Source organism: Lampris incognitus, chromosome 14 (assembly GCF_029633865.1).
Source record: "Lampris incognitus isolate fLamInc1 chromosome 14, fLamInc1.hap2, whole genome shotgun sequence".
In the NCBI taxonomy this organism is placed as follows: domain Eukaryota; kingdom Metazoa; phylum Chordata; class Actinopteri; order Lampriformes; family Lampridae; genus Lampris; species Lampris incognitus.
The window spans coordinates 22,266,467-22,292,498 of NC_079224.1; the positions used below are offsets into that span (position 1 = coordinate 22,266,467).

General features: G+C 43.9%; 1 protein-coding gene across 2 annotated transcripts; it reads right to left on the reverse strand.

Moving 5' to 3' along the window:
- Positions 1-1,808: 1,808 nt before the first annotated feature.
- LOC130124002 (BMP/retinoic acid-inducible neural-specific protein 3-like) lies at positions 1,809-25,230 on the reverse strand. 2 transcript variants are annotated; one of them, XM_056293360.1, is made up of 8 exons: positions 24,965-25,230; positions 16,020-16,222; positions 14,981-15,029; positions 14,812-14,947; positions 11,239-11,344; positions 9,956-10,192; positions 7,732-7,954; positions 1,809-3,096 (listed from the first exon to the last, which is right to left on the reverse strand). In XM_056293360.1, exons 1-8 carry the CDS (start codon positions 25,228-25,230, stop codon positions 1,962-1,964), a joined length of 2,355 nt encoding a protein of 784 aa, XP_056149335.1. In that variant the 3' UTR covers positions 1,809-1,961. The 2 variants fall into 2 exon arrangements, with proteins under 2 accessions (XP_056149335.1, XP_056149334.1); XM_056293359.1 differs by having other exon boundaries at positions 14,812-15,029.
- Positions 25,231-26,032: the final 802 nt, after the last annotated feature.

The following is a 26,032-nucleotide window of genomic DNA, read 5'->3' on the forward strand; positions in this document are numbered from 1 at the left end:
CAGCTGGAGTGAGGTGAGTGCAAAGTGGTTGTTTGGAAATGTTAAGGGTATGAATTATGGTTGCCAATACCATGTAAGCTACCTTGATGGGGGTGCTGGAAAAGGTTTTGTTTACCAAGTAAACCAATATAACAAAAATGCAACAATAGTACAAGTTGTACCACAATGACTGAGCCAAAGGGAAAGAAAGGCAAAGCTATTTTGCAACAACAAGACACACGGATTTCTGTTAGTGGACTACAACATTTGGGCCACTCCAAGATGCTCTGAATGGGCTCTGCTACACAGCTAAACAACACCTAGTTGTCCAGTGTGGTTATGGGAGTCTGTGAGTGCGGCTGTAAAATACGATCAGGTTCTTTCATAACTGAAGAGTGTGTGAAATTGGCCAGGTTAGGCACTAAAATGAGGACTGACAACCTCTTTGCCGAAAAAGAGCATGTGAAGGCCTACAAGTGCTTACATTGTTTGTAGCATCACTGCTCCCTGGCAAATCGACTCAGCCCGCCTGTAGCTTTCACAAACTTTCGCTTCAGCAAGCATCAAAATACTGTGAATCCAAATGCACATTGCACTGTGAATGAGGCCCCATCTGGAAATAATAAGATGCCTTTGAAACGGCAAGCATGGGAGGCATCTTATGCAGTCCCTATAAGAGCATTTGGAAGGAAGCAAAACCCCAAATACAAAAGTAGGATGTGCCGGATCAGGTTATATAACTGAAGAAAGGACTTAGGGGCCAGTAGGTGAATATGGGTTTACTTATGGGGCTTTACAAATGATTTCATCTGTTTGACTATGCTCATAAGGTAGATGGCTCTAAAGAGCACCTTATGGAAATGATGTGACATACATACAACTTTTTTAGGCAATATTATGCCCCACAGTGAGTTAACAATTTGTTAAGTGCCCCGAGGGCAGACTTTGCCTTGTTTTACTACTACTTTAGGGATAAGTATAAAGCCTTTTGGCAACCAATGGAGAATGCTTAAATTTGACTGATGGGATCAAGATTTTAGCACCAGTTGTAAGCTTTGTTCTTGTATTTTATACCAGGAGCTGCTGTAAGACCAAACCGTGACATCATACAGTGAGTAAAAGCAAATGACCACAACGCTTCTCACCACTTCATCTCATGATCAACCTTATATCAACAACCTCCTCACATTTATTACGCGCTACAGAACGAGAGTAAATTGTGTCTCGCTTTAATCTCAGGAGAAGAAAAAAAAAGTCTGGTGAATATTGATGAAGCTACATCTTTGTTACAAGCTCTGTTAGATGCTGCTCTAATCAAAGCCTTGCCATGCTGCTAGTGTTGTAGTTTGGTTGATGACAGTCCTTGGAGGATTAAAGCACATCTCCCCTTTGGTCAGAGTCACTGTTGTGAGTCTCCCAATTCAGTCAGCCGTTGGGGGAGAGAACTATCTATGTCATTGATACCTAGCCTCCTGTTGTTTCATGCTAGGCATGTCTCTCTGCCTCCCCGGCTCATCCATCACAGTAAGTGTGAATGGCGGACAGGGACAGGGGGGATCAGAGGAAGGCTACTCCTCAGCCTCCCTTCTCTCACTACACACTTGGTAATCTGTGCCAAGGTTTCTCCCTCAATGGAGAATGGAGACCTTGTGTTTTGCCGCTCCAGATGGGCAAATGAAACACAGCACACACCACTACAACTCGCTACAGTAAGATAGATGGTAAGAGTGCGAGACGGACCAAAGCCGGATAATCTAGTCTTGTCAAAACACTGTGATAATGATGTAATAAATCATTCAAATGCACCGTTAATAGCCAGAGTGATAAAAACATCAATTTTAATTGCACAGTTGTACAACAAAGTCTTAAACAGCATACACTTGACACAAATGGAACCAGGTGACAAAAGGTACAGGTTTTGAGACACCATTGTCAGTGGCAAAGAATCAACACAGAACATTACACAGAAGCCTCGCTGCTGATTAGCTACAAAGTTTGGTTGCCTCATATTCCTCATATTTTGGCTGCCTGGCACTAAAAGCTTGCAGGGCGGTGAGTATCCTGGTCACGTCTGCGCTGGACAGTTTGAGTCTATGGCGGAGAAGACAGGCAAATAGGTCCATGTGCTGAGCCCCTGGAGGCGAGAGGCGGTTGATCCTGTAGCGCAACTCCACCAGCTGCAGCAAGGCCGAATCCTGTGATCCCTGAGTGTATGGATAGTCTATCTGCAAAATCAGGTCCTGGATTGCCTCTGGGTCAAAGTGCATGCTGTATCCAAAAAGCTGCATGTTGTTGACTTTCATGTATGCGATGTTGTTGGAGGGCTCTGTCGCCTCCAGAGGCTCATAATACACTGAGCCATTTCTGTTTCCTCCCATCACTACCCCAGGATCCCTGATACGGCTCCTTAGGTAGAAATGAACAGTCTCAAAAAAACTCTTCCATCTGTTTCCCAGAGTTAATGTCCAGTTATAGCAGTCCAAAGGGATATCCAGCTTGGTCCTCTCCCAGTCAGGGTATCCGTGCTGTCCTATGGGCATTGTCCAGCTCTCTGAATGACTGCCTCCAAAGGGATTCACAAACAGGGAAAACGCGGGGTCCAGAGTGCTGTTTTTAGTGAGGCACACCTGAAGGGACAAACCGAGGAGCATGTGAACACGGTTGGACTTCACTCTGTTACTCTTCAGCGTGAGCAGCATCCTTTTTCTCCAAGACGGGTCAAACCAGGTGTTCAGACGTACATCATTGCTGACAAACACAGCGTGCAGGGTGATGCGTGGTTCACGTCGTTGCAGGAGATAGCGCAGCTCCAGGTCCTGCAGGTCACGGTCACTCTCCAAGCCCAGGTAGGGCTCGGTGGGGTCGGGCACGGTAGGCCGACAGGTTCCTTGGGTCAGGGTGAAGCCCGGGTTGCAGCTGGAGCAGCGCGTGTGGTTCTCTGCTGAGCAGGAGGCACAGCGGGGGCCGTCGCCCACAGAGCAGGGTATGAGACCCTGACAGACAGGTTGGTGGTAGGGACAGGAGCAGCTACGGCTCCCCTCATTGTACACACCGATCTGATTGTTCTCGCTGCAGTACAGGATGGACAGGACATAGTTCAACCAGTGGCGCTGAGGCCTGGGAAAGAAACAACAATTGCGTAAGACATGTCAAGGTTTGAATGCTGCCATATTGGGTATTGCAAAAATTTCATTTCATTCACTCCTCTAAGGAATCCCATTTTTGTGGCAATTAAATAAATCAACATGCCTTTATGATATAAATCAGTGTTTCCCAACATAGTACTCAAGGATCCCCAAGCCTGAAGATCCCCCTCCCCCCTTTTTCTCCCTAATTGTACTTGGCCAATTACCCTATTTTCCGAGCTGTCCCAGCCTTTGCTCCACCCCCTCTGCCGATCCGGGGAGGGCTGCAAACTACCACATGCCTCCTCCGATACATGTGGAGTCGCCAGCCACTTCTTTTCACCTGGCAGTGAGGAGTTTCACCAGGGGGACGTAGCGCGTGGGAGGATCATGCTATTCCCCCCATTTCCCCCTCCCCCCTGAACAGGCGCCCTGACCGACCAGAGGAGGCACTAGTGCAGCGATCAGGACACATACCCATATCCGGCTTCCCACCCACAGACACGGTCAATTGTGTCCCGGAGGTAACACGGGGATTCAAACCCGCGATCCTTGTGTTGGTAGGCAACGAAACAGACCGCTACGGTACCCAGACGCCCCCAGGCTTGAAGGTTTTATTTGTAACCCTGCTTGTAGTTACCATCAATCAGCACTTAATTGTGTCAGATTTGGCACACCTGACATAATTAAAGCAACATAGTGTACATTTTCTATTAATTTATTAAGATCTGGTGTGTGTACACAACAAATTGACTCCTCTGGCACTTCAATAGACCCCTTAATTCCACTTTTAAAGCCCCAAATGGCCTGATGCGACACACATGATCAGCATTATTGCAATACCAGTGAATGAGATATGATCGTTTCTTCGCGCATGGGATACGACGCTCACTAAGCGGCATGATAAATATCAACGTGGGATTTAAGATGTTTTTTCTTCAGCAATGGACCACACATATGTTGCTGCTAACTCCATCACCAAAATGCCAATAATTCTCTCTGGAAGAAGTCTGCAGAGAAAAAAATATCTAAAATCCCACGTTTATTATCATTTCCTCTGCGTGAAGAGACAATCATGTCTAATTTGCTGGTCTTGCAATAATACTGACCATGCGTGAGGCACCAGGCCATTTGAGGCGATAGCAGTGTTATTAAGTAGCGCATTGAAGCACCAGAGGAGTCAATTTGTTGTGTACATAATACAGATTTTAATAAATTAATAGAAAAATTGCACAATGTCGCTCTAAGTGGTATAATATGATTGGTTGGGTAACTACAAGCAGGCCTTCCTATGCAGGTTTACAATGAAAATCTGCAGGACTGGGGGTCTTTGAGGACCGGTTTGGGAAATACTGCATATATTGCTGCTTTTATTCATACGATCATTTATATCATTTATCATTTAAATGAGTTAATACATTGTGAAATAAATTATGGTCAACTCATTACTATAAGATACCATTTTACCCTACTCATTTTCATCACAACATTTTTACATTTGATTTCATTTTAATTGCATATGTTTTATTTGACAATGGCATTTTTCAAAGCACTGCTTTTATTTCATAATGTTACATTTCTAGACAGGGAACCTCATTTTATTTTTACCCTTTTCCATTTTTCATTTCATGCCAACACTTTGTTTCAGAATCGCCCTTTTCATTTCATAATCATACTTTTAATCTATAATCTACATTTAATGGTGTTGTCATCTGTCAGTCAACAAGAGCAGGGGGAGGTCAGACAAGATCATGTGGTTGCTCACACATTCAGGCCAAAGCAACGGTACACCAAATACTGCTCATTAGACAGGCAGAAGTGTTTTTGAGTTGACGCTTGGGTGAGAAGTGTGTTATTTGATGCCATGGCTGAGGGCTAGAAGTCTATTTCTGAGTCACTCAGAAAGGTTGTCAACCAGTTGGATGCGATGCCTTCGCCTCAGTCTTAAAGACGACCGTACCCCCAGCCTGTTGCTGCTGAAGCTGGCACAGACCCAAGTCCTTATCAGAATAGTTTACCAGTAACCCCTGATGCTGCCTGAAAGATAAGCATAACTGACACACAAGTTTGCTGGGGGGTAAGTCTGGCATCAGGAATACACTGCCGGATCCAGGCAAAGTAATCAATCGCAAAGTATTAGCCAATTACTTAGGAATGTGCTATTTGGAAAATTACCATTATGAAATTAAAGTAGTGTCATGAAAAAGCCATTTTGTAGTTTGCAGCTGTAAAAATAATACTTAATAGTGAAGAAATTTGTTAACTTCCATTCGTCCACTATCCAAACTGCTTATCCTGCTCTCAGGGTCATGGAAAGTTGGAGCCTATCCCAGCAGTCATTGGGCGGCAGGCAGGGAGACACTCTGGCCAGGCTGCCAGTCCATCACAGGGCCGACACAGTCACACACTTTAACACCTCGGGACAATTTAGTACGGCCGATTCACCTGACCTACATGTCTTTGGACTGTGGGAGGAAACCGGAGCACCCGGAGGAAACCCACGCAGACACGGGGAGAACATGCAAACTCCACACAGAGGACGACCTGGGATGACCCCCAAGGTTGGACTACCCCGGGGCTCGAACCCAGGACCTTCTTGCTGTGAGGCGACTGTGCTAACCACTGCGCCACCATAAATACAACATTTAAAACTAAAGTCTTCTTTTTTTGGGGTGGGGGGGGGGGATTTTCCCCTTTTCTCCCGGCCGGGTACAATTGGTGAAAATGTGTTAACATGATTATTTAAAAAATGTACTGACTCATATATATTACTGTATTTTATTTCATTTGTACTTATTGCAGCATTTAGTCATATCATTTATATCATAAAAACAAATAATGTATTTGATTTTGACAAAAATTGAATTCCTTACATTTTTTCCATGTTATTCCCACTAAAGAAATTCTATAAAGTGTACTTTGTTCAATCACAACTCACACTGCAGTTTCTCAGCATTCTCTGTGAATTACAGTACAGACAAGAATAAATGCTCTGTCTTTGCCAGAGGGTCCTAGACTCAGCTGTCGTTGCAGAGGCTACCTAAGATCACAATGAACATTTTAATCTGGTGAATTTCCCCTGAGTGGCGCAGATGGGCGGTAATGGGTGGATGACACACACACACACACACACACACACACACACACACACACACATACAGACACACACACTTTTTCTTGCAGCTCTTTTCTTTTTTTCCCTCTTTTTTGAATACTCACAACTGAATGACAATACAGTTAGAGTGCAAATGAGTGGCTAATTCAACATACAAGCATTGGACAATGTTTCATGACACGCAGAGAAAAATGGTCTTTGAACCATGAAAAATGCATCTCATTTTTGTAAATCTTTTTTTTTCATAAGGAGAAGGGGTGTAATAAAGATCTGAAATTGGATGGTGGGCTAAAGACACGGAGCTGCTATTTGATTGCTCATCTGATTGATTGTGTCATTTTCTTCTCTCCCGAAATGGCAGTCAAAAAAAGAAAAGAAAAAGAGTTTGGCTTGTGCTTCCATTGAGAAATGGGTGCAAGAGGAAGAGCAAACAGCAGCCACAACAGTAACGCTACATTTGCATTGTGAGGGTTTGTGGCAGATGGCAGACCACACGTCATGATTTTCAATATTGCATTTTTCAGTATTAATGTCAGTATACTGCTCCATCACTGCTGCTAACTACCATGTCTGAACTGAAATTGCTGATATAATTCATACTTTTTTCAGGATTGAAGCCAAACTGTGTTTAAAAAGAAAAATGTTTGTACCCAAGTGTGTGCACATGCACTGCTTGGCTAGTCTCCAAATGAAGATATGCTTGTAAAGAAGTGAGAGTTTTGTCCCTAAGACCATTCATTTTTTAAAATTCTGTGCAATATTTCCACAAGAGAAGTTTGAACTGTTTTGGAGTGCGGAACTTATTAAATCATTTCGGTAATATATAGAATAACCTGGGCATCAAACATCTCCAAATTAAACTGAAAGCGATAATAAGTTTGAATTTTTACCAGTGTCCACAAGGTGAAATCTCAAATTTATTAGATGCAGTTTGGCAAAAGGAGGGCTTCAAATGTAATGTTGCACAATGTGCTTTTGTGATTGCCTTCCCAAGAAACTGTTTGTCATGGATTTTGTTTAAGGTCATAAGGTCATTAGGAATGAGGGTCTATCCAGAAGGGCCGTATTTTATTAAAGAACCAAGAGCTGCCTTAACCTCTGGATGTGATGCATAACGGAAAAAAAAGAACAAAAAAATAAAATAAAAAATAAAGCTGCTGAAGAAACCAGGTTGTTAGATGAGAATATTTTACATTGATTATAATGCAGTTTACACCTGCAGGGCTATCACGGGGGAAAATGCCAGTATGTCTGCTAGGTGAGCATTGATCCCACTGCCCCCCCCCAGATGGAACAAAGCAAGTGCCTTGCTCCTGTCAGCACTTCTCACCTCACTCCACAACTCCTTCTCCTCAAGTGCCTTTCTAATAAGTGCCTTCTCGCACCGGTGGCTTTCTCTTAGTGCTCCGCGCATAAATCATCTTCACAATTATACATTTTGGGGAGCACTTCAGATTAGCCGGCTCCCGTATTAACATTCCCTCTCCCTGCTCTTCTTCTCTCACTTCTTACCTCTCCCTCTGCAGGACTATTTTGGGCTGCGTTCGGCATCTCTTGCTCAGGCTGAAGAGCTTGTTAGCAGTGCGGCGGGCCTTGGTGAATAACTGGTTGCTACTGGTCTCAAGCTGCCGGTAGCGCTGAAGCAGGTTGGCATCCAGCTTCCACAAGTGCTCCACGACAGATGTGTTTACATCGTAATGGGTTGGCAGTGTCTCAACGAAGTTTTGGAACTCCTCTGGTAGGAACAAAAGATGAATAAGTAAACTTTGGCTTTGGCCGAGAACCACAGGGTAACGTTGACTAGAAATCGGTCTATTTCTTATTGTTTTTTTTGTTGTTGTTTTTTTTTAGAATATCCCCCTCTTTTCTCCCCAGTTGTATCCGGACAATTACCCCCTCTTCTGAGCTATCCCGGTCGCTGCTCCACCCCCTCTGCCAATCCAGGGAGGGCTGCAGACTACCACATGCCTCCTCCGATACATGTGGAGTCGCCAGCCGCTTCTTTTCACCTGACAGTGAGGAGTTTCACAAGGGGGACGTAGCGCGTGGGAGGATCACGCTATTCCCCCCACCTCCCCCTGAACATGCGCCCCGACTGACCAGAGGAGGCAGTAGTGCAGTGACCAGGACACATACCCACATGCGGCTTCCCACCCGCAGACACAGCCAATTGTGTCTGTAGGGACGCCCGACCAAGCCGGATATAACACAAGGATTGAAACCAGTGATCCCCGTGTTGGCAGGCAATGGAATAGACTGCTACGCTTCCTGGACGCCCTCGTCATTGGATTTCTTTTGTTGTTTGGTTTTGTTTTGTTTTCTCAGAAGAATATCAAAGTGTAGTATTCCCAGAAAGTAAGTTTGGCTGTAAATTTCTCTGATTGCAGTCAGAGGAAAGACTTTCACCGTTTGTCATTTCTGTCAGGAGATCTTATGTTATTCACCACATGTTGGCAGCACACACCATCAAAGGAACCATGCTTTAATTAGACATGAGTGTGACTAAAAGCATGAAAAGGCTTTCACTGCTGTCATCAGTCTATAAGCAATATGGGTTACCATACTAGCTAGAAATATATATATATATATATATATATATATATATATAATTTTTTTTGTCAAATGGTAACCAAAAAGAAGTAAAAACAATCTCAATTGTCAAATGTTTTATGGGAGAAAAGAAAAAGCAAAACCTTTTGATCACTTGCAAAAGAAAAGTTTCTCAACTGTGACACAGGCACCTCAATTAGTGTCTTATCTCGCCGTTAAAACAGGAGCTCCACTCATTACATGTCAGCACCTCCTTATAATGCCTGTCTGCACTCTTCCACATCATTTGTTTTGCTTTGAAAAGGATAACTCAAAAAGAAAAGTCTTTCCCACAACCACAATGTATAAACTCCATGGGAATATGTGCTTTAACAACCTGTTTCTCCAGCACATTGCTTAATTTTTTCTTTAAACATTTTTCCCCTTTTCTCCCCAACTGAATTTTTTTAGCCAATTACGCCACTCTTCCGAGCCATCCCGATCATTGCTCCACCCCCCTCTGCCGATCCGGGGAGGGCTACAGACTACCACATGCCTCCTCCGCTGTATGTGAAGTCGCCAGCCGCTTCTTTTCACCTGACAGTGAGGAGTTTCACCAGGGGGACGTAGTGCGTGGGAGGATCACGCTATTGGCTGCTGCTGCAGTTACAAAAGCGCTATATAAATGCAATCCATCAATCCCCCCCCCCCCCGAACAGGCACCCCAACCAACCAGAAGAGGTGCTAGTGCAGTGACCAGGACAGATAACCACATCCGGCTTCTCACCCGCAGACACGGCCAATTGTGTCTGTAGGGACACCTGACCAAGCCGGAGGTAACACGGGGATTCGAATTGGTGATCTCCGTGTTGGTAGGCAACGTAACAGCCCACTATGCTACCTGGACACCCGCTCCATTTTTTTTCTTATTATCAGTTTAACTGGTAGATCTTTTGATTCGTAGTCTGACAGAGAGCATAAGAAAAACTCGCAGGTGGAAAGCTGAATAAAGGTTTAATTGCTTACCGTTAGAAAAAAATCTTGATGCAAGCTCAATGATTAATAGAAAGATGTCAAAAGCTTATTTTCTTTCCACTATAATCCCTGCTAAGTACATTTCTACATATATATTGACATTTTCAACAAACTCTTAAATTGTCACTGCCACCGCCAGCTAACTGCAGTGGCATTTAGAAGACCAGCTCACCAGATTCCTCAAAGTCCTTGTTGGTTAGTCGCCAGCTTTCTCTAATTCGCACGAGGCTGTTCTCCAAAGCTTGCAGGTCGGTATGAGGACAGTTACACTGGGGGAACGCAGGGCCACACTGGCACCAGCAGTCACCCATCTGGCACACAAACTGGCCCTCAGATTTACAGCCGATGTAGTTGAGGGCAGCTTGTACAAAGCGGCTATGTAAGTAGGCTGGCAGGATGACTTGTAGCCCTGCGGAAAACAAGAACGGTAGCAATGCTATCACAATGGCGCCCAGCGGACTGGAGCCATAGTTACATAACAATAACAACTACACTACTACTGCTAATGGTAACAGCAATAATAGTAATAATGGTATGGCACATGTGTAATCAAGTTTCTAAGATGCTGATGCTTGTTGAAGGATGTCTACCAGGAGAAATGAAATCAGATTCATGCATGGCGACATTACTTTTTTTTTCCAATAAGAAGCATTTTTTTTTCATGCTTCAACCATCACCTTGTATCACCTTACCCTCTTCACTCCATTTAAAAAACTTTTTTTTTGAGGGGGGGGGGGTTTCTCCCTTTTTGTCCCCAAATTGTATCCGGCCAATTACCCCACTCTTCTGAGCTGTCCCGGTCGCTGCTCCACCCCCTCTGCCAACCCAGGGAGGGCTGCAGACTACCACATGCCTCCTCCGACACACGTGGAGTCGCCAGCTGCTTCTTTTCACCTGACAGTGAGGAGTTTCGCCAGGGGGACGTAGAGCATGGGAGGATCACGCTATCCCCCCCCCCGCTCCCCCTCCCTGAACAGGTGCCCTGACTGACCAGAGGAGGTGCTTGTGAAGCGACCAGGACGCATACCCACATCTGGCTTCCCACCCGTAGACACGGCCAATTGTGTCTGTAGGGGCGCCTGACCAAGTCGGAGGTAACACGGGGATTCGAACCAGCGATCCCCATGTTGATAGGCAATGGAATACACTGCCACGCTACCCGGATGTCCTCCCTTTAAATATTTAACCTACCATGTGGCTCAAGGTTACCAGAGATTAGAAGAGATGAGAAATAAAAAAAAAAGACGACGACAACCAATCAAACAAACAAACCACAACAACAAAAGACACTGGCTTCCTTCATCCTCAAAAAGCATTCATCATTAATAATGCAAGTCCTCATTAGTGGGTTTGCAACAATGTAGTATAAGAGCGACAGGGAGAATAGAGAAAAACAGCTGTCTATCTGTTGTAGTTCTCTTGCACCTCCTCCACAATTTGGGACATGCACTATACCTTGGAGCTGAACCTTGTTCTCTGGACTGTGAACCAGCACGGAGCTGACGGTGTCCAGGTTGTCATAGTTACTGCATCCAAGCGGTCCAGTTCTGGTCTCCGTCACCTGCGTGAGTAGACATTAAAGACGTGTCAAGATCCCACGTGGTAATGACTTCTGATTTGTCATTTTATCGTGGAAGAATTTTGACTGTTGTCATCGACACGTATTCGTCTCACCTGCCAGGGCAGAGGTAGACATCACGTGTGTTCATGTTTGCCACATGAGATACACAAAAAAAATGAAATAAATAAAAATGGTAAATCTTTTTTTTGGTCAGCACTTGGTCCGATGGCTGAAACCAATCACTGTGATAAAACACTCAGTTTCTTGTCTATTCGCAGATTTTGATTCATCTTACCCTGTGTATCTGGGAGAAATACTTGTAAAGGAGGAGGTTTACGCATCAGCTGTTCATCCGTGAGCGATGAGTCACTCTAAAGTAATACTGAATATGTTTGCATCTTGAACGCCTCCTTTTGACAGACAGAATAATTCTGTGTGATCATCAAGTAGTAATCAACATTTCTTTCTTCATTTCACTTGGAACTGCTTCACTTTTCAAGGCACATCATAGCCAACAGTTGCTCAGACTGATGTTGAACTTAAAAGTTGTAAAACATTTCCCGGGAAATCGTCTCAAAATAGCACAGGTTTGAGCTCGAAACCTTCCAAACATCTTTCACTCAAACACTTACCGCCATACGTGTTTTTAATGAATACCATATGTAAGAGGTGATGCTGTACATTCCTCATAACCTATTCACTTTTCCCTCTCTCTCTCTCTCTCTCTCTCTCTCTCTCTCTCTCTCTCTCTCTCTCTCTCTCTCTCTCTCTCTCTCTCTCTCTCTCTCTCTCTCTCTCTCTCTCTCTCTCTCTCTCTCTCTCTCTCTCTCTCTCTCTCTCTCTCTCTCTCACACACACACACACTCAGGTCTTCAATCTGTCTGAATGCCGCACGCTGCAAAGTGGTTAATGAATGGTAGCCAGCTTGTTCCAAAATTAAATGGATAATATCTCTCATCTATCATGCTGATGCATAACCATAGGAACACACTCTTGGTACAGAGGGGGCACTTGTCTTCATTAACGGCTACTTACTATAACATCCAGGTATGTCCCTCAGGCTGATTAATGCATACACTCTCATACTTTAATAGCCACTTCAAATGGGAAAACGTTTGGCGTTTTATGCTAACGGTCAATAAAACTGCCGTTCTGTTCTGTTTCTTCACCGTCTTCATCTGCAAGTGGTGTTAAAGTTTGGCACAATGCATGGATGTGGGAGCCTTTTAAGAGCAGGTGTCATTTGAGAGGGTAAAAAAATCCCCACTGCTTGTGGTATTGCAATGTGTTATTTGAGCATTATAAGATTATTCGGTCACAATATGTGCAATGGGAGGGTGGCAGAACAGATGCACCGCTCTCTCAGAAGTTAAGAGCAAGCTATCTGAAGGATGCTCTCTGAAGGAAAGGGAATGTAGTACTCAATCCCAGTTCTTTGTTCACATATTAGCATTTTTGTGTCAATATATGGCCAAGTGAGGCGAGCCAAAAGGGCAAAACGAGATGTGCCAGCTTTGCTGTACTCTTCCTTCCTTCAGTCTCTCAAGAGAATTTGCTGCCAAGCTATTCTTGTTAAAACTAATTTGTTTTTAGTACCCGTTCAGCAATGGACTAAATAAATAAATAAATGGCCAAATCAGTGTGTGTGTGTGTGTGTGTGTGTGTGTGTGTGTGTGTGTGTGTGTGTGTGGTTTTTTTTAGGGTCCCCCCCCCTTTTTCTCCCCAATTGTGCTTGGCCAATTACCCCACTCTTCCGAGCCGTCCCGGTCGCTGCTCCACCCCCTCTGCCGATCCAGGGAGGGCTGCAGACTACCACATGCCTCCTCTGATACATGTGGAGTCGCCAGCCACTTGTTTTCACCTGACAGTGAGGTGTTTCACTAGGGGGACATAGCACGTGGGAGGATCACGCTATTCCCCCCAGCTCCCCCTCCCCCCCGAACAGGTGCCCTGACCAACCAGAGGAGGTACTAATACAGTGACTAGGACACATACCCACATCCGGCTTCCACATCTGCACACAGCCAATTGTGTCTGTAGGGACGCCCGACCAAGCTGGAGGTAACACGGGGATTTAAACCGGCGAATTTGTAATTTGTTATATTGGGCTATACAAATAAAATTGACTTGACTTGGTAGGCAACGGAATAGACCACCATGCCACCTGGATGCCCCTAATCTGTTTCTAAACCAAAGTATTGCCTATGCACAGTAAAACCAGTAGAAAGCGGGGATGCCAGGATGTAACTGATTAGAATTAGAAGTGAAATACGGAGATTAATACATGCATCCTACAAAAAATACTGAATCATAGCATGAGGCGATATGTAAAATATCATAATCATGATAATTACACAATACATATCTTACATATGCTAAAATACCATGTTTAATACTCCAACCAAGGTTCACTGGGCTGCTCAACCATTGAGCTGTTTTGCCATGTAAAATGTAATGTCAGACCAAAATTACTTTTCAAATATTACTCCCTCAGAACTCATTTTGTGAGAAAGCTGAGGCCAGAGATTTGCATTGTCATTAATTCATAGAGCAAAATTTTGCATCAAGAAAAGAAAATATCCAAATTTAAGCCTGATACAATACGGTTGAAAGTTGATAAATGGTAACACTGAATTACTGCCCAGCCCTACGGCATCACTGACAACATCTTATTCCTTATCAATAAAGCACTGCACCACCTGGACCCATCCTACCTCACTGATCTCCTTCTTCCCCACAACAAACCCGCCCGTTCACTCTGATCCGACTCCACCACTCTCCTTTCTATACCAAAAATTTAGCTCCGTACTTGTGCCAACAAGGCACGTGCTTATTCTCTGCCCATTTTCCGTTTCCGCCCAAAAGCCCCCCCTGTTCACTGGACCTGTCTACCAGTCTACCTGTTGCCACCTGTTCCTGGCATAAAGGGCTAGGACCTAGCATTATGCTTAGAGTTATTATAAGGTTGGTTTAATATAGAGTTTGGGTTTCTGGTATTTGTTTGTTTGCTGTTGATTGATTGTTTGTTTTTCTATTGCTTGCATTTTCCCATGTTCCATGTCTCCGGTTTTTGTGAAGCAACTTTGGGTGTCAGAAAAGCAGCATAGAAATTACATTTAATTGTTTACAGGCAGAGAGAAAATGGCCCAAAAAAACCTGCAATTCCTCCAAGTAATGCTATTAGCCGACACCTCCCATCTCTGTCTGCATAACAGTTCACATTATTCTTCCCTATAAGACTACTTATGCTAACAGCCCACCCATGCACATCAAATAACTCCACTTGACCCATTTGACCCCAGCCCAGTTAAAACTCAACACCTCTGACCCTTTCCCAGCTGAAGTGCCGGAGGTGGACAAACCAGAAGCTGCGGCAACATTGCTGTTGCCTGCAGGCATACAGCACATTGTTTTTCAATCTCCTAAAGGTTGCGGCGTATATTACAGCTTCCTTGACCTTAACATACCCGTATGGCCGTCGACGCGATCTGGAGGTGGTGGAGCCTCCTCAGAGTAGTCTCCCTGTCAATGAAGTAGGAAGCCGCCAGCTGGTGGAGGGCCTCCAGGGTCACTGGCCCCGTACCATTTAAGTTGCTCTTACCGCTACTGCTGACTTCAGCTCCCGGGGAAGAAGACTCCTGGCTCAGCTTTCTTTTGTCCACAAAAATCGTCAAAGACTCCTCCCCTGGTGACAGTCAGACAGAGGCAATAAGAGCTTCATTAGGCCAAACAGAGCCACACTAATCACAGTTCATTAGCATCTTTTCAGATAGTTTTGGAAAAGCGTGAGTGATTAAGAGCTGCAGGGGAGCTGAGGGTTTGTGTTAAGCATATGATTAAGCTGGGGCTCTGAATCTATCAGGCTCCTCAGGAAAAGAGAGATGATTCAAAATGACTCATGAGGCCCCCCTTAAGATCTTGCACTTGTATCTTGTACCAGTTTGTAATTAACTAAAAAGTAAAATTGTTCTTTGACTAACTCCACTTTTCTGAAAAGACTTAAATGAATTTCAGGCCTTAACAAGTTTCAATTATCACACTGCGCACATAAAAAGCTCACACTGAACCAAATTTACTAGTTGTCTTTAACTATTCTTGCGTTTAATAAGAAAATAAAGAACACGAAATTGGACCAACAAGTTCTACTTAACAAGCTTTGTCGACACGGTTATGATAAAAAAAATTTTTTTAAAAGCGAACGCATATGGCATGTGAGAAAGTGGTACAGTACAACTTTGTTTTGGGGGGGATCCAGTTTTGGGGGCCGTGGTGTTTTGATGTAGGGTGAATAAGAAACATCAAGCACTTATTTCTCTTTCCTCCTCCAATTACTTTTGCCATTCGAAGCTGGAGGAAATCTTATCTTATCTGGCCTGTTAAAAAGAAGAGGCTCTATCCAGCGACAGTTCTTGTGTGCTTTGTTGTTTAGAAGCAACGAATTGCCAAATATGTGAAAAAAAAACATATGAGACAGCTGTGTGAAGGTGGCTTGCTTTGAAGCTCACTGCACTGTACTATACTGTGTTTTAACCCAGCAACAGCACTGCTGGAGATCCGGGGCCTCCATCCTTGGTGCATCTAATTTTGAGCACTATCATGATGCTTACCCAAAGGGCTCATTATTGCACGGAGCCCTGTAAAAACACTTTCTCATCAGTGCCACCCTTGATTGTACCTCCTAGAGTAGCTGAGAGAAGGAGGTGGGTCCCGTATTTCTTGATTATGCTCTCCGTGATTGCCTGGGGGCTTGGCCGCCTCCCTAGCTGGCGAATGGTGCGCGTGAAGTCGGGGTCAAGGGGCAAAGCCAGGCCACTGTTGCCACGAAAGCTTTCCCGCCTCTCTACTGCCAGACTGTTGACCTTCCATCGACCAAACTCCCTGAAATTACCACAACACACATGCACACACACACACAGACACATGCACGCATAGACGCGCACAGAGATGCAATCACCATTATATGTTTTTCACCAGCACTTCTTTCTGAAAGTGTGTGGATTACACTTTTCATGGAGCTGCTTATTTTGTACAGAGTTTTGTCATTTTGTATAGGCAGATGAATGTTACTCCATGGGGAAGGTTTCAACACCAAAAAGACACTTTTAAAACTCTCCAACTGTCTCATTTAACTTCCTAAACTTATTTTAGGTGTGCCAAATGTCATCGTATCAATTCTAGACACTCACTGTACCCTTGTGACCACAATAAGACACATCCAGGAGCCACTGGCACACTCTCTCCCTGTCCTGCCATCAGCCAAACTCTCCCACACCGATGCCTGCTGCGTACTTCCCTTTACTCCTGGGAGGCAATCAAATCACTGACATGAGAAAATGATCAGCAAGGAAACAACTGGGGAATCAGGACAGAGTTGAGCGTGTCATTACTGCCAATCATCATAACAAGGGACAGGTTAAGTGGCTCTCCCAGGAGAAACAGATGGCCACTATAGATGAGCCCTAAGGTTTAGCCTACAGCCAATTCACAGACATGCATACATGGGAAATGGAGACTTTGACGTAGGAACTAACTTAGACGTGTACAGTTTTCTGACCTGAGGGAACATGTAAATGAAATCAAAACACATTCTTGGCAAAAAAAAAACCCCCAAAAAACAAAACAAAACAAAACAAAAATAAAAAACTATCGAGGGAACAGCGATAAGGAGTGGACTGTCAGTTTAATCTCTTCCTTTGCTATATGTCTGTAGGCAAAGTGACATGCGGCATGATGTTGTTTTCTGCCTCTGTGACTGATTGAAGAACGTGTGAGGATTTACTGCAGCCCCTTAAGCCAGCACACATGAAGACATGCTGTGTGCAACACTTAGAAAGCTGTGCCAAATATGAGTATGGTATTCTTTTAATGAAGAAAAAATACACATGACCTCCTACTTAGGGCTGGGCAATATATCGCTATTATATCGATATTGTAATATGAGGCTAGCTATCATCTGAGATCTTGGATATTGTAATATCGTGATATGACATAAGTGTTGTCTTTTCCTGGTTTAAAAGCCTGCATTACAGTAAAGAGATGCAATTTCTGTACTTATTAGAGTGTTGTGCCTGTTATGTTATTTGTCTCTACCTGTTTTGGACATCATATCCACATTACTAATGAGTGTTTATCAAAGGTGTCATTGTATGACTATTTTGTGAGAGCACCGATAGTCATCTCTACAATATCGTCATAATACTCATATTGAGATATTCGGTGAAAAACATTGTGATATTTGATTTTGTCCATGTCACCCAGCCCTACTCTTGCTATATATATATATATATATATATATATATATATATATATATATATATATATATATATACATACTATATATAGCGTTTTTTCCCGAAACCGTCAATGGTGTTGTGAGTGCTCCACTAATGTGGTGTGGAATATCAACACGGATACAGGAAAAAAGATTTTAATATATTGCAGTACATGTACTGCAATGTATTAAAATATTTTTTGTGAAAAAAAACATTAGCAGCTGATGAGTGCATGGCGCACGAAACAGGCCTATACTGCAATGTATTAAAATCTTTTTTTCTGTATCCACGTTGATATATATATATATATGTATACACACACACACACACACACACACACACACACACACATATATATATATATATATATATATATATATATATATATATATATATATATATAGTGTTTTTTCCCCCAAAACTGTCAATGGTGTTGTTATAAGGCTCAACTAATGAGGAGCAGAACACAGATACAGGAAAAAAAGTTGTAACACACTGCAGTACAGACCTGTTTCGTGCATCGCGCACTCATCAGCTGCTAATGTGGTTAAACAAAGAATCATACAGTTTACGACCACTTTAGCAGCTGATGAGTGCGCGATGCACGAAACAGGTCTGTACTGCAATGTATTAAAACTTTTTTCCCATATTTTGGTTGATATATATATATATATATATACACACACACACACACACACACACACCACACACACACACATACACATATACAGTGCATCCGGAATGTATTCACACCCCTTCACTTTCCCCACATTTTGTTTTGTTACAGCCTTATTCCAAAATTGATTAAATTCCCTTTTTTTTCTCATCAATCTACACACAATAGCCCATAATTACAAAGTGAAAAAGGTTTTGTAGACATTTTTGCAAATGTATTAAAAATATAAAACTGAAATATTGTATGTACATAAGTATTCACACCCTTTGCTATGACACTCAAAATTGAGCTCAGGTTCATCCTGTTTCCACTGATCATCCTTGAGATGTTTCTACATCTTGATTGGAGTCCACCTGTAGTAAATTCAATTGATTGGACATGATTTGGAAAGGCACACACCTGTCTATATAAGGTCCCACTGTTGACAGTGCATGTCACAGCAGAAACCAAGCCATGAAGTCAAAGGAATTGTCTGTGGACCTCCGAGACAGGATTGTATAGAGGCACAGATCTGGGGAAGGGCACACATTTTTTTTTTATAGCTTTGAAGGTCCCGAAGAGCACAGTGGTCTCCATCATTTGTAAATGGAAGAAGTTTGGATCCACCAAGACTCTTCCTAGAGCTGGCCGCCCAGCCAAACTGAGCAATCGGGGGAGAAGGGCCTTGGTTAGGGAGGTGACCAAGAACCCGATGGTCACTCTGACAGAGCTCGAGCATTCCTCTGTGGAGATGGGAGAACCTTCCAGAAGGACAACCATCTCTGCAGCACTCCACCAATCAGGCCTTTATGGTAGAGTGGCCAGACGGAAGCCTCTGCTCAGTAAAAGGCACATGACAACCCGCTTGGAGTTTGCCAGAAAGCATCTAAAGGACTCTCAGACCATGAGAAACAAGATTCTCTGGTCCGATGAAACCAAGATTGAACTCTTTGGCCTGAACGCCAAACGTCACATCTGGAGGAAACCAGGTACCTCTCATCACCTTGCTAATACCATCCCTACAGTGAAGCATGGTGGTGGCAGCATCATGCTGTGGGGAAGTTTTTCAGCGGCAGGAACTGGGAGACTAGTCAGGATCAAGGGAAAGATGAATGGAGCAAAGTACAGAGAGATCCTTGATGAAAACCTGCTCCAGAGCGCTCAGGGCCTCAGACTGGGGCGAAGGTTTACCTTTCAACACGACAATGACCCTAAGCACACAGCCAAGACAACGGAGTGGCTTCGGGACAAGTCTGTGAATGTCCTTGAGTGGCCCAGCCGGAGCCCAGACTTGAACCCCATTGAACATCTCTGGAGAGACCTGAAAATAACTGTGCAGCGATGCTCCCCATCTAACCTTACAGAGCTCGAGAAGATCTGCAGAGAAGAATGGGAGAAATACCCCAAATATAGGTGTGCCAAGCTTGTAGCTTCATACCCAAGAAGACCTGAGGCTGTAATCGCTGCCAAGGGTGCCTCAACCAAGTACTGAGTAAAGGGTGTGAATACTTACGTACATGCAATATTTAAGTTTTTTTTATTTTTAATAAATTTGCAAACATTTCTACAAAACCTTTTTCGCTTTGTCATTATGGGGTATTGTATGTAGATTGATGAGGGAAAAAAAAGGGAATTTAATCAATTTTGGAATTAGGCTGTATCATAACAAAATGTGGGGAAAGTGAAGGGGTGTGAATACTTTCCGGATGCACTGTGTGTGTGTATATATATATATATATATATATGTGTGTGTGTGTGTGTGTGTGTGTATAAAAAATCAAGTGAGTCAAGTAAAAGCTGATGATTGCTTATGGCATGAAACAGGCTTGTACTGTCTCATGCAGAATTTACTTGACTCACTGGATTATCTTGCTCGTTATTTGTTGAGCACTTTCCCTACCGGTGAGTGTTTTTTTTTAAACATAGTTATATATATATATATATATATATATATATATATATATATATATATATATATATATATATATAGCGCTTTTTTTCCCCCTTTTTTTCCTGGAAACTGTCACGACCCTGAGAGCAGGATAAGCAGTTTGGATAATGGATGGATGGATTGGTTGGATGTATCACATGTATTCTTTCAGCCACAAGAAGGGAAGCACATTTTCGGTCAAATTCTGCAGTTACACTGAAAATGGCCCATAGCTTTTCAGTTTTACATTATTAGCTTAACTTTCACATCAGCAATAGTTCTGTAAAAGCAGTAATTTCTGTAAGAAAGGGCGGATATCTCATTTTGGAAGGTAACTCTTCAAGTAGACTGCTGGTCAGATATGCTAGCTGGCAACTTGAGGGTTGCAAGTTAGACTTTTCACACATGAAGGTCAGACAAATGCGAAGGAAAATGGCAGCCCCCCGGACTTACAACAATTAACAGTCCCTTCGCAGGGGACATAAACACCCAGGGTTTGATACACCTCTTCCTTTATTGTCAACACAGTTGTGCATGGCAAGTATAACTATTAGACAGGTGCAACATCAAACCAGAGCATTACCATCTTTGTGCACCAGGTGCTTTGAAAATACAGAAATTTCACTGACCGAGATTAAACCCAATATCCTGCTCCCACTAGGTAAAACAGGAGATGCCAAAAGATTACTAAAATGACACACTGACCTTTTCTAATAATGCACCTAAGGTAAGTACATGTTGTAAAGAGTATTTCACAATGGTAAGAGATTATTATAACATCTAACAACATTATAACAGTTAAGCATTCACCTCTCAGTGGAAAGCATGCTAGAAATCATGCTTTCCTTCTTTTTATCAGCAGTGAAGACTCACATTACTGTGAGTAGGGCATACAAAACTCTAAACCAAAATGCTGTAAAGCTCTGTGAGGCATTTTATAGTCCTCTATATGAATGTGACTTGATTTTTCAGTAAAACATTCCGACGTTCTGGTAATGCAGAAATGTAACAAGACAATATGGTGATCCAAGTTCAGTTCATAGCATCACAGTAGCAATATAGACTCGTGTGTGTGTGTGTGTGTGAGTGCGTGTGTGCATTTGTGTACGTCAAGTGAACTCTGATTATGCAGCGGCCAGTGATCTTCTGCTGTGAAGTATGCAGAGATCCAATTAAAATGCACTGACAAGGCAGGTCTGGTTAGGCAGCAGTGTGTCATGGCAAATCTGAAAAGCTTGACGCTGCTAGGAAGGAATACTGAGACCAAAGCAGCAAGAATCACTCTTTCCAGCCTCAAGGGTAAATACCAGGGACTCTGAATCGCACAAAAATTCTAACATTGGCCACTGTATGATCATAGTATTATACAAAATAGGTTTTGAATCCATTTCTTTTAGGGCTATTTTGAAACATCAGCAACAGTGGATTTTCCTGTGCTCACAAGACAAAGGCCAAATGTGGTAATGAGGTTTTTGCTGTGCTGTGCAGTAGAAGTGTTTAAACTTATTTTGCAAAAAAAAAAATGCTGCTTGTTGAGCATGGCTTGAAGGGTACAGAACTTTGCAGCTGAATGTGCCCTCTTCAAAGTTTTTGAGTACAATGCCCTCTTTGCATTCCTTTACCCACACGCACGCACGCACACCAGAATAACTTCTATCACAATAAGTTCAAATTCACAATCAGTTTTAAGGCTTTTACACACCGGGGCCATGACGAAAGAACAACACGAAAATGCCAAATATTCACCTGCGAATATCAAAACTATTCAGGCTACGGTCACACATGCGCCTGCCTAGGCGACATTCGTATCTTGTCGTGTTGAACGGGGCCAGCACAGGATGTGACGCACACGGAAATCAGTTTGCAGGTTTGTAGTCCGTTTGAATAGACCACTGCACTTCCGCGTTCGAACGTTAGACCGGGGGGGAGCTAGAGGGGGATAGAAGCCGGCAAGTTTGAACACGGTTTAAATGGCTAACTATGTCGCTACGTTGGCTGCTGTGGACAAGAACCGATATTTGCGAAAAATTCGCAGTATCTGTGGCCAGTGTCCTTTCAATCGAACAGGGGAATGGGTTAATAACCCCACTCATGCATTACACCTTGAAATTATAAAAGGCAAAAATTAAATCACACAACATGACCTAGAGCAGCCATGGGGAAAAGACATAGGAACTAGGCTACATTTTCAACAAATGTTTGCATTTTATTCAATTATTACTTTTTACTAGATTACACATGACTGCATACAATGATGCATGATATGCTACTCAATAAGGATGACATAATAATGTGATAACAATGTTTGCATTTTAGCTGGGTAAGGGAGACCGGGGTAGTTACCCCTTGTTTCTAGGAAAGACAAACAAAATTGAGCATGTGACCAATTATTCAGGGGGGAGGGACCATTTTATGATTTTTAATGGATAAAAATACATATGGGTTTGAAGAATGTGATCCCATTCAGACAGGTTTAGCTAACTGTGGAATTCCATATAGCCACCAGCTCAAAATGTAGAATAGACGTAACCTATTAATAGCTAGTTAAACTAGCTAACATTACCAGTGATGAAGTGCAGACCGCAGACGTAAACATGTTTGCTGTCAGGATCCCAAAGTTGTCCATCCTTGTCTTTCCTTCTGATCGCCTGGAGCCATTTCAATCGTTTTTCTCCCTCTTTCTGCCTTTTAGGCAATACAACAAAACGAATATTTGGGTTGTTTTCCTTGTTAACAGTATAGTCCACCACACAGCAACTTTTGGGCATCGTAGCTACGGCTAGGCTGCGTATCTAATACAGTGCGGCTTGGCGGCTTGGGTTTTCTATCCCCCTCTCCTGGCGTCCTGTTGTCAAGGTACCCGGAAGTGTTCCGGTGGTCTATAGTTTTCGGTCACACAAGAGCGGTCGTTGGTTTTGCGACGGGAAAGTGTACACTGAAGTCCAGAGATAATTCTCACTTGAACATGATATCATAGTTTTATGGACAAATACAGAGGAAGAACATTGGTGTACAAGTTATATAAGGTAACATATTTGTCCATCCATTAGCCAAACCGCTTATCCTGCTCGGGTCGCGGGGATGCTGGAGCCTATCCCAGCAATCATTGGGCGGCAGGCGGGGAGACCCTCTGGACAGGCCTGGCGGACATATTTGTATACCGCGAAATAGGAGTTGATGTTATTAATGAATTTTCCGTTTATTCACGTTCAATGCCTGTCTTTCGACTCACAACCAGTCAATCAGCATCTCTTGTGGGGCAGTTAGTAGTTTTCATGGGCAATGTCATACAGTACTGGCTAGTTAGACACAGCAACATTCAAAATCTCCGTCCTCGCTCGCTAAGAAAACTACAGCCAATTACAGCCGGGAGGGGGGGGGGGTCAATCACACTCATTTGCTATTGGTTGAGGCTACAGATTAGCCGGTCAAAGTTCACCAAATTTGAACTCCACGCGAGGTCAAGATCCCCCCCCCCAAATGTTCCCCCTTTTTCTCCTCAATTTATATTTGGCCAATTACCCCGCTCTTATTTTCTTTTCTTTTTTTTTAGCCGTCCCGTTCGCTGCTCCACCCCTTCTCTGCCCCGATCCGGGGGCGCCCCGACCGACCAGAGGAGGCGCTAGTGCAGCGACCAGGACACGTACCCCCATCCAACTTCCCACCCGCAGACGCGGCCAATTGTGTCTGAAGGGACGCCCGACCAAGCCGGAGGAAACACGGGGATTCTACTCGACGATCCCGTGTTGGTAGACAACGGAATAGACCGCTACGCTACCCGAAGTGAAGATGCGAACCCGGAAGCGGATGTTTTATTCGCCCCTTCGCTCGTTTAGAATGAAAGTGAACGGGAGGCGGGTATTAGTCAATGCTAATTTCGCGCATGTGTGACCCTAGCCTTCTGTCGCAATTTCGCGACGGGGACGAAACCCGGCAGGGTACAGGTACGGCGTTGCGGTGCGCAGGGCTCTCCTCTTCTTCGGTGTCGCGGGAATTGGGGGGGGGGTGTCCCTGGGGGGATCCCGCTCGTTGCCGGTCCGGCCCCCGCCGGGCGCACTTCCTCCGTTGGGGTGCGCCGCGAACTGTTGTGGGTCGGCAAAGAAGGGTTGTCTTGCCACCAGCTTTACTCCATTCAAAAGTAAACTCCGTAAGCTACTCACTATCCTGATAACCTATTTGTTCAGCGATGCCCCTCCACACATTGTCCTTGAGTTCATGTCTTTATATTTTTTGTGTCCTTTGTCATACAATACAGGGCGATGAAAGACAACAGGTCCGCCATTGTCATTAGGAGTCGTGACGTGCGCCCGTTCCGCGCAACGTGATTGGTTGATTACTTTATTCAAGGCGCGAAAGCTCAGAAAACTCGACCTCTTTCAAAAAAAACATCGCTTTTTCGCTGCGTAATATTCGTGATCCGTGTGAAAGCAAAAAAATATATACGAACTTGCGGATTAATCGCGCGAAAATAAAACAAAACGTCCCCGCTGTGTACGAAGAAGCTCTAAAGGCCTTTAGAGTGTCTTCCACTCTGCGGGCTGCCAATGTGTGTAAATTATTTTACATGTGAAAATATGTGGTTACGCTCTATTTGATTTGTTAAATCCCCTTGAGTTAGGAAAAACCCTCAATGTTGGGGTCATTACTGAGATGACCATTATCACTATTTTGGAGGGTGAGACAATGGAAGCAGCTACAGTCACACGCACGCACGGGCGCGCATGCAAACACACACACATAGGACCCCCCCCCCCCTTCCTCACCTGTAGATCTTGTATCTGGTGCTAAAGCCTTGCTGGTATCTTTCTACCGACTCTGTGAACTCCAGAGATTGGTGGAAGGGCCCTTTATCCGACAGCAACCATCCCAGGGAGCCGGAGACACCGTCATTGGGTCCAGCGGGGGCTCCGGCCCCCGCCGTTGCTGCTGCTGCTGCCTTGGTCCAGCAGCAGAGCCACAGGCTGAGAGCAGCCCACTGCCATAGCACAACCAGAGACAGCCGTCTAAGACCGATTCCCTGACCGCTCATGCTTCACCCAGCGACACCTCATTCTCTCCAAACTTCACCCCTGGTCCTATAGCAGGTTGACAGACCCTGAGGGATTCAAGATTTTATTTTATATATTTTTTTCAGACTTGATTGATCAGATGTGCGGAATTACTGCACAAAACCTCAAAACAAACAAACAAAACAAGCAAACAAACAAGCAAGCAAGCAATCGAAAAACTATTTTACTTTATTATTAGTGTGACGTATACGTACACTAAACTCAATACTCGCGCTTGACTCTTGCATCAAACATCACAGAAGCCCGCTGGAAAGGAAACTGTATATTTCCAATCCGATAAACACGATCGCATCTTTTAAGAGTGGAAATATGGCAGCGGGGTCTCTTACCTGATTTTGCAATGGGACATAAAAGAAATGCGTATCAGAAATAAGTAAACTCTTGGAGCCGTAGCGTGTTGAAGACCTCCCGCTTTTAGAGCTCCGGTGTTTTTGGAAAAAGGAAGAAAAAAAATCTTAAGCTGCAGACCGAATCGAAATAACGGGGATTTCTCTCGCATCAGTGTTTAGACACAGTCCAGCGTCCGCGCGGCTACAGATGGCAGGTGCTCTGTTTAAACGCAGGCTGCTCCAGCCCACACGGCGAGGAGAGGAAGGTGTCAGTCCACACGGCCACCAATTCCGCATTCCCGAAGTCTTTCGCTGATGTGTGTGTGTGTGTGGGGGGGGGGGGGGGGGAAAATTAACGTGCAGTTATTTATTTATTTATCTATTTATTTATTTATTCCCACGCCTGTTAATATAGTATATGCTCCTACAAGAA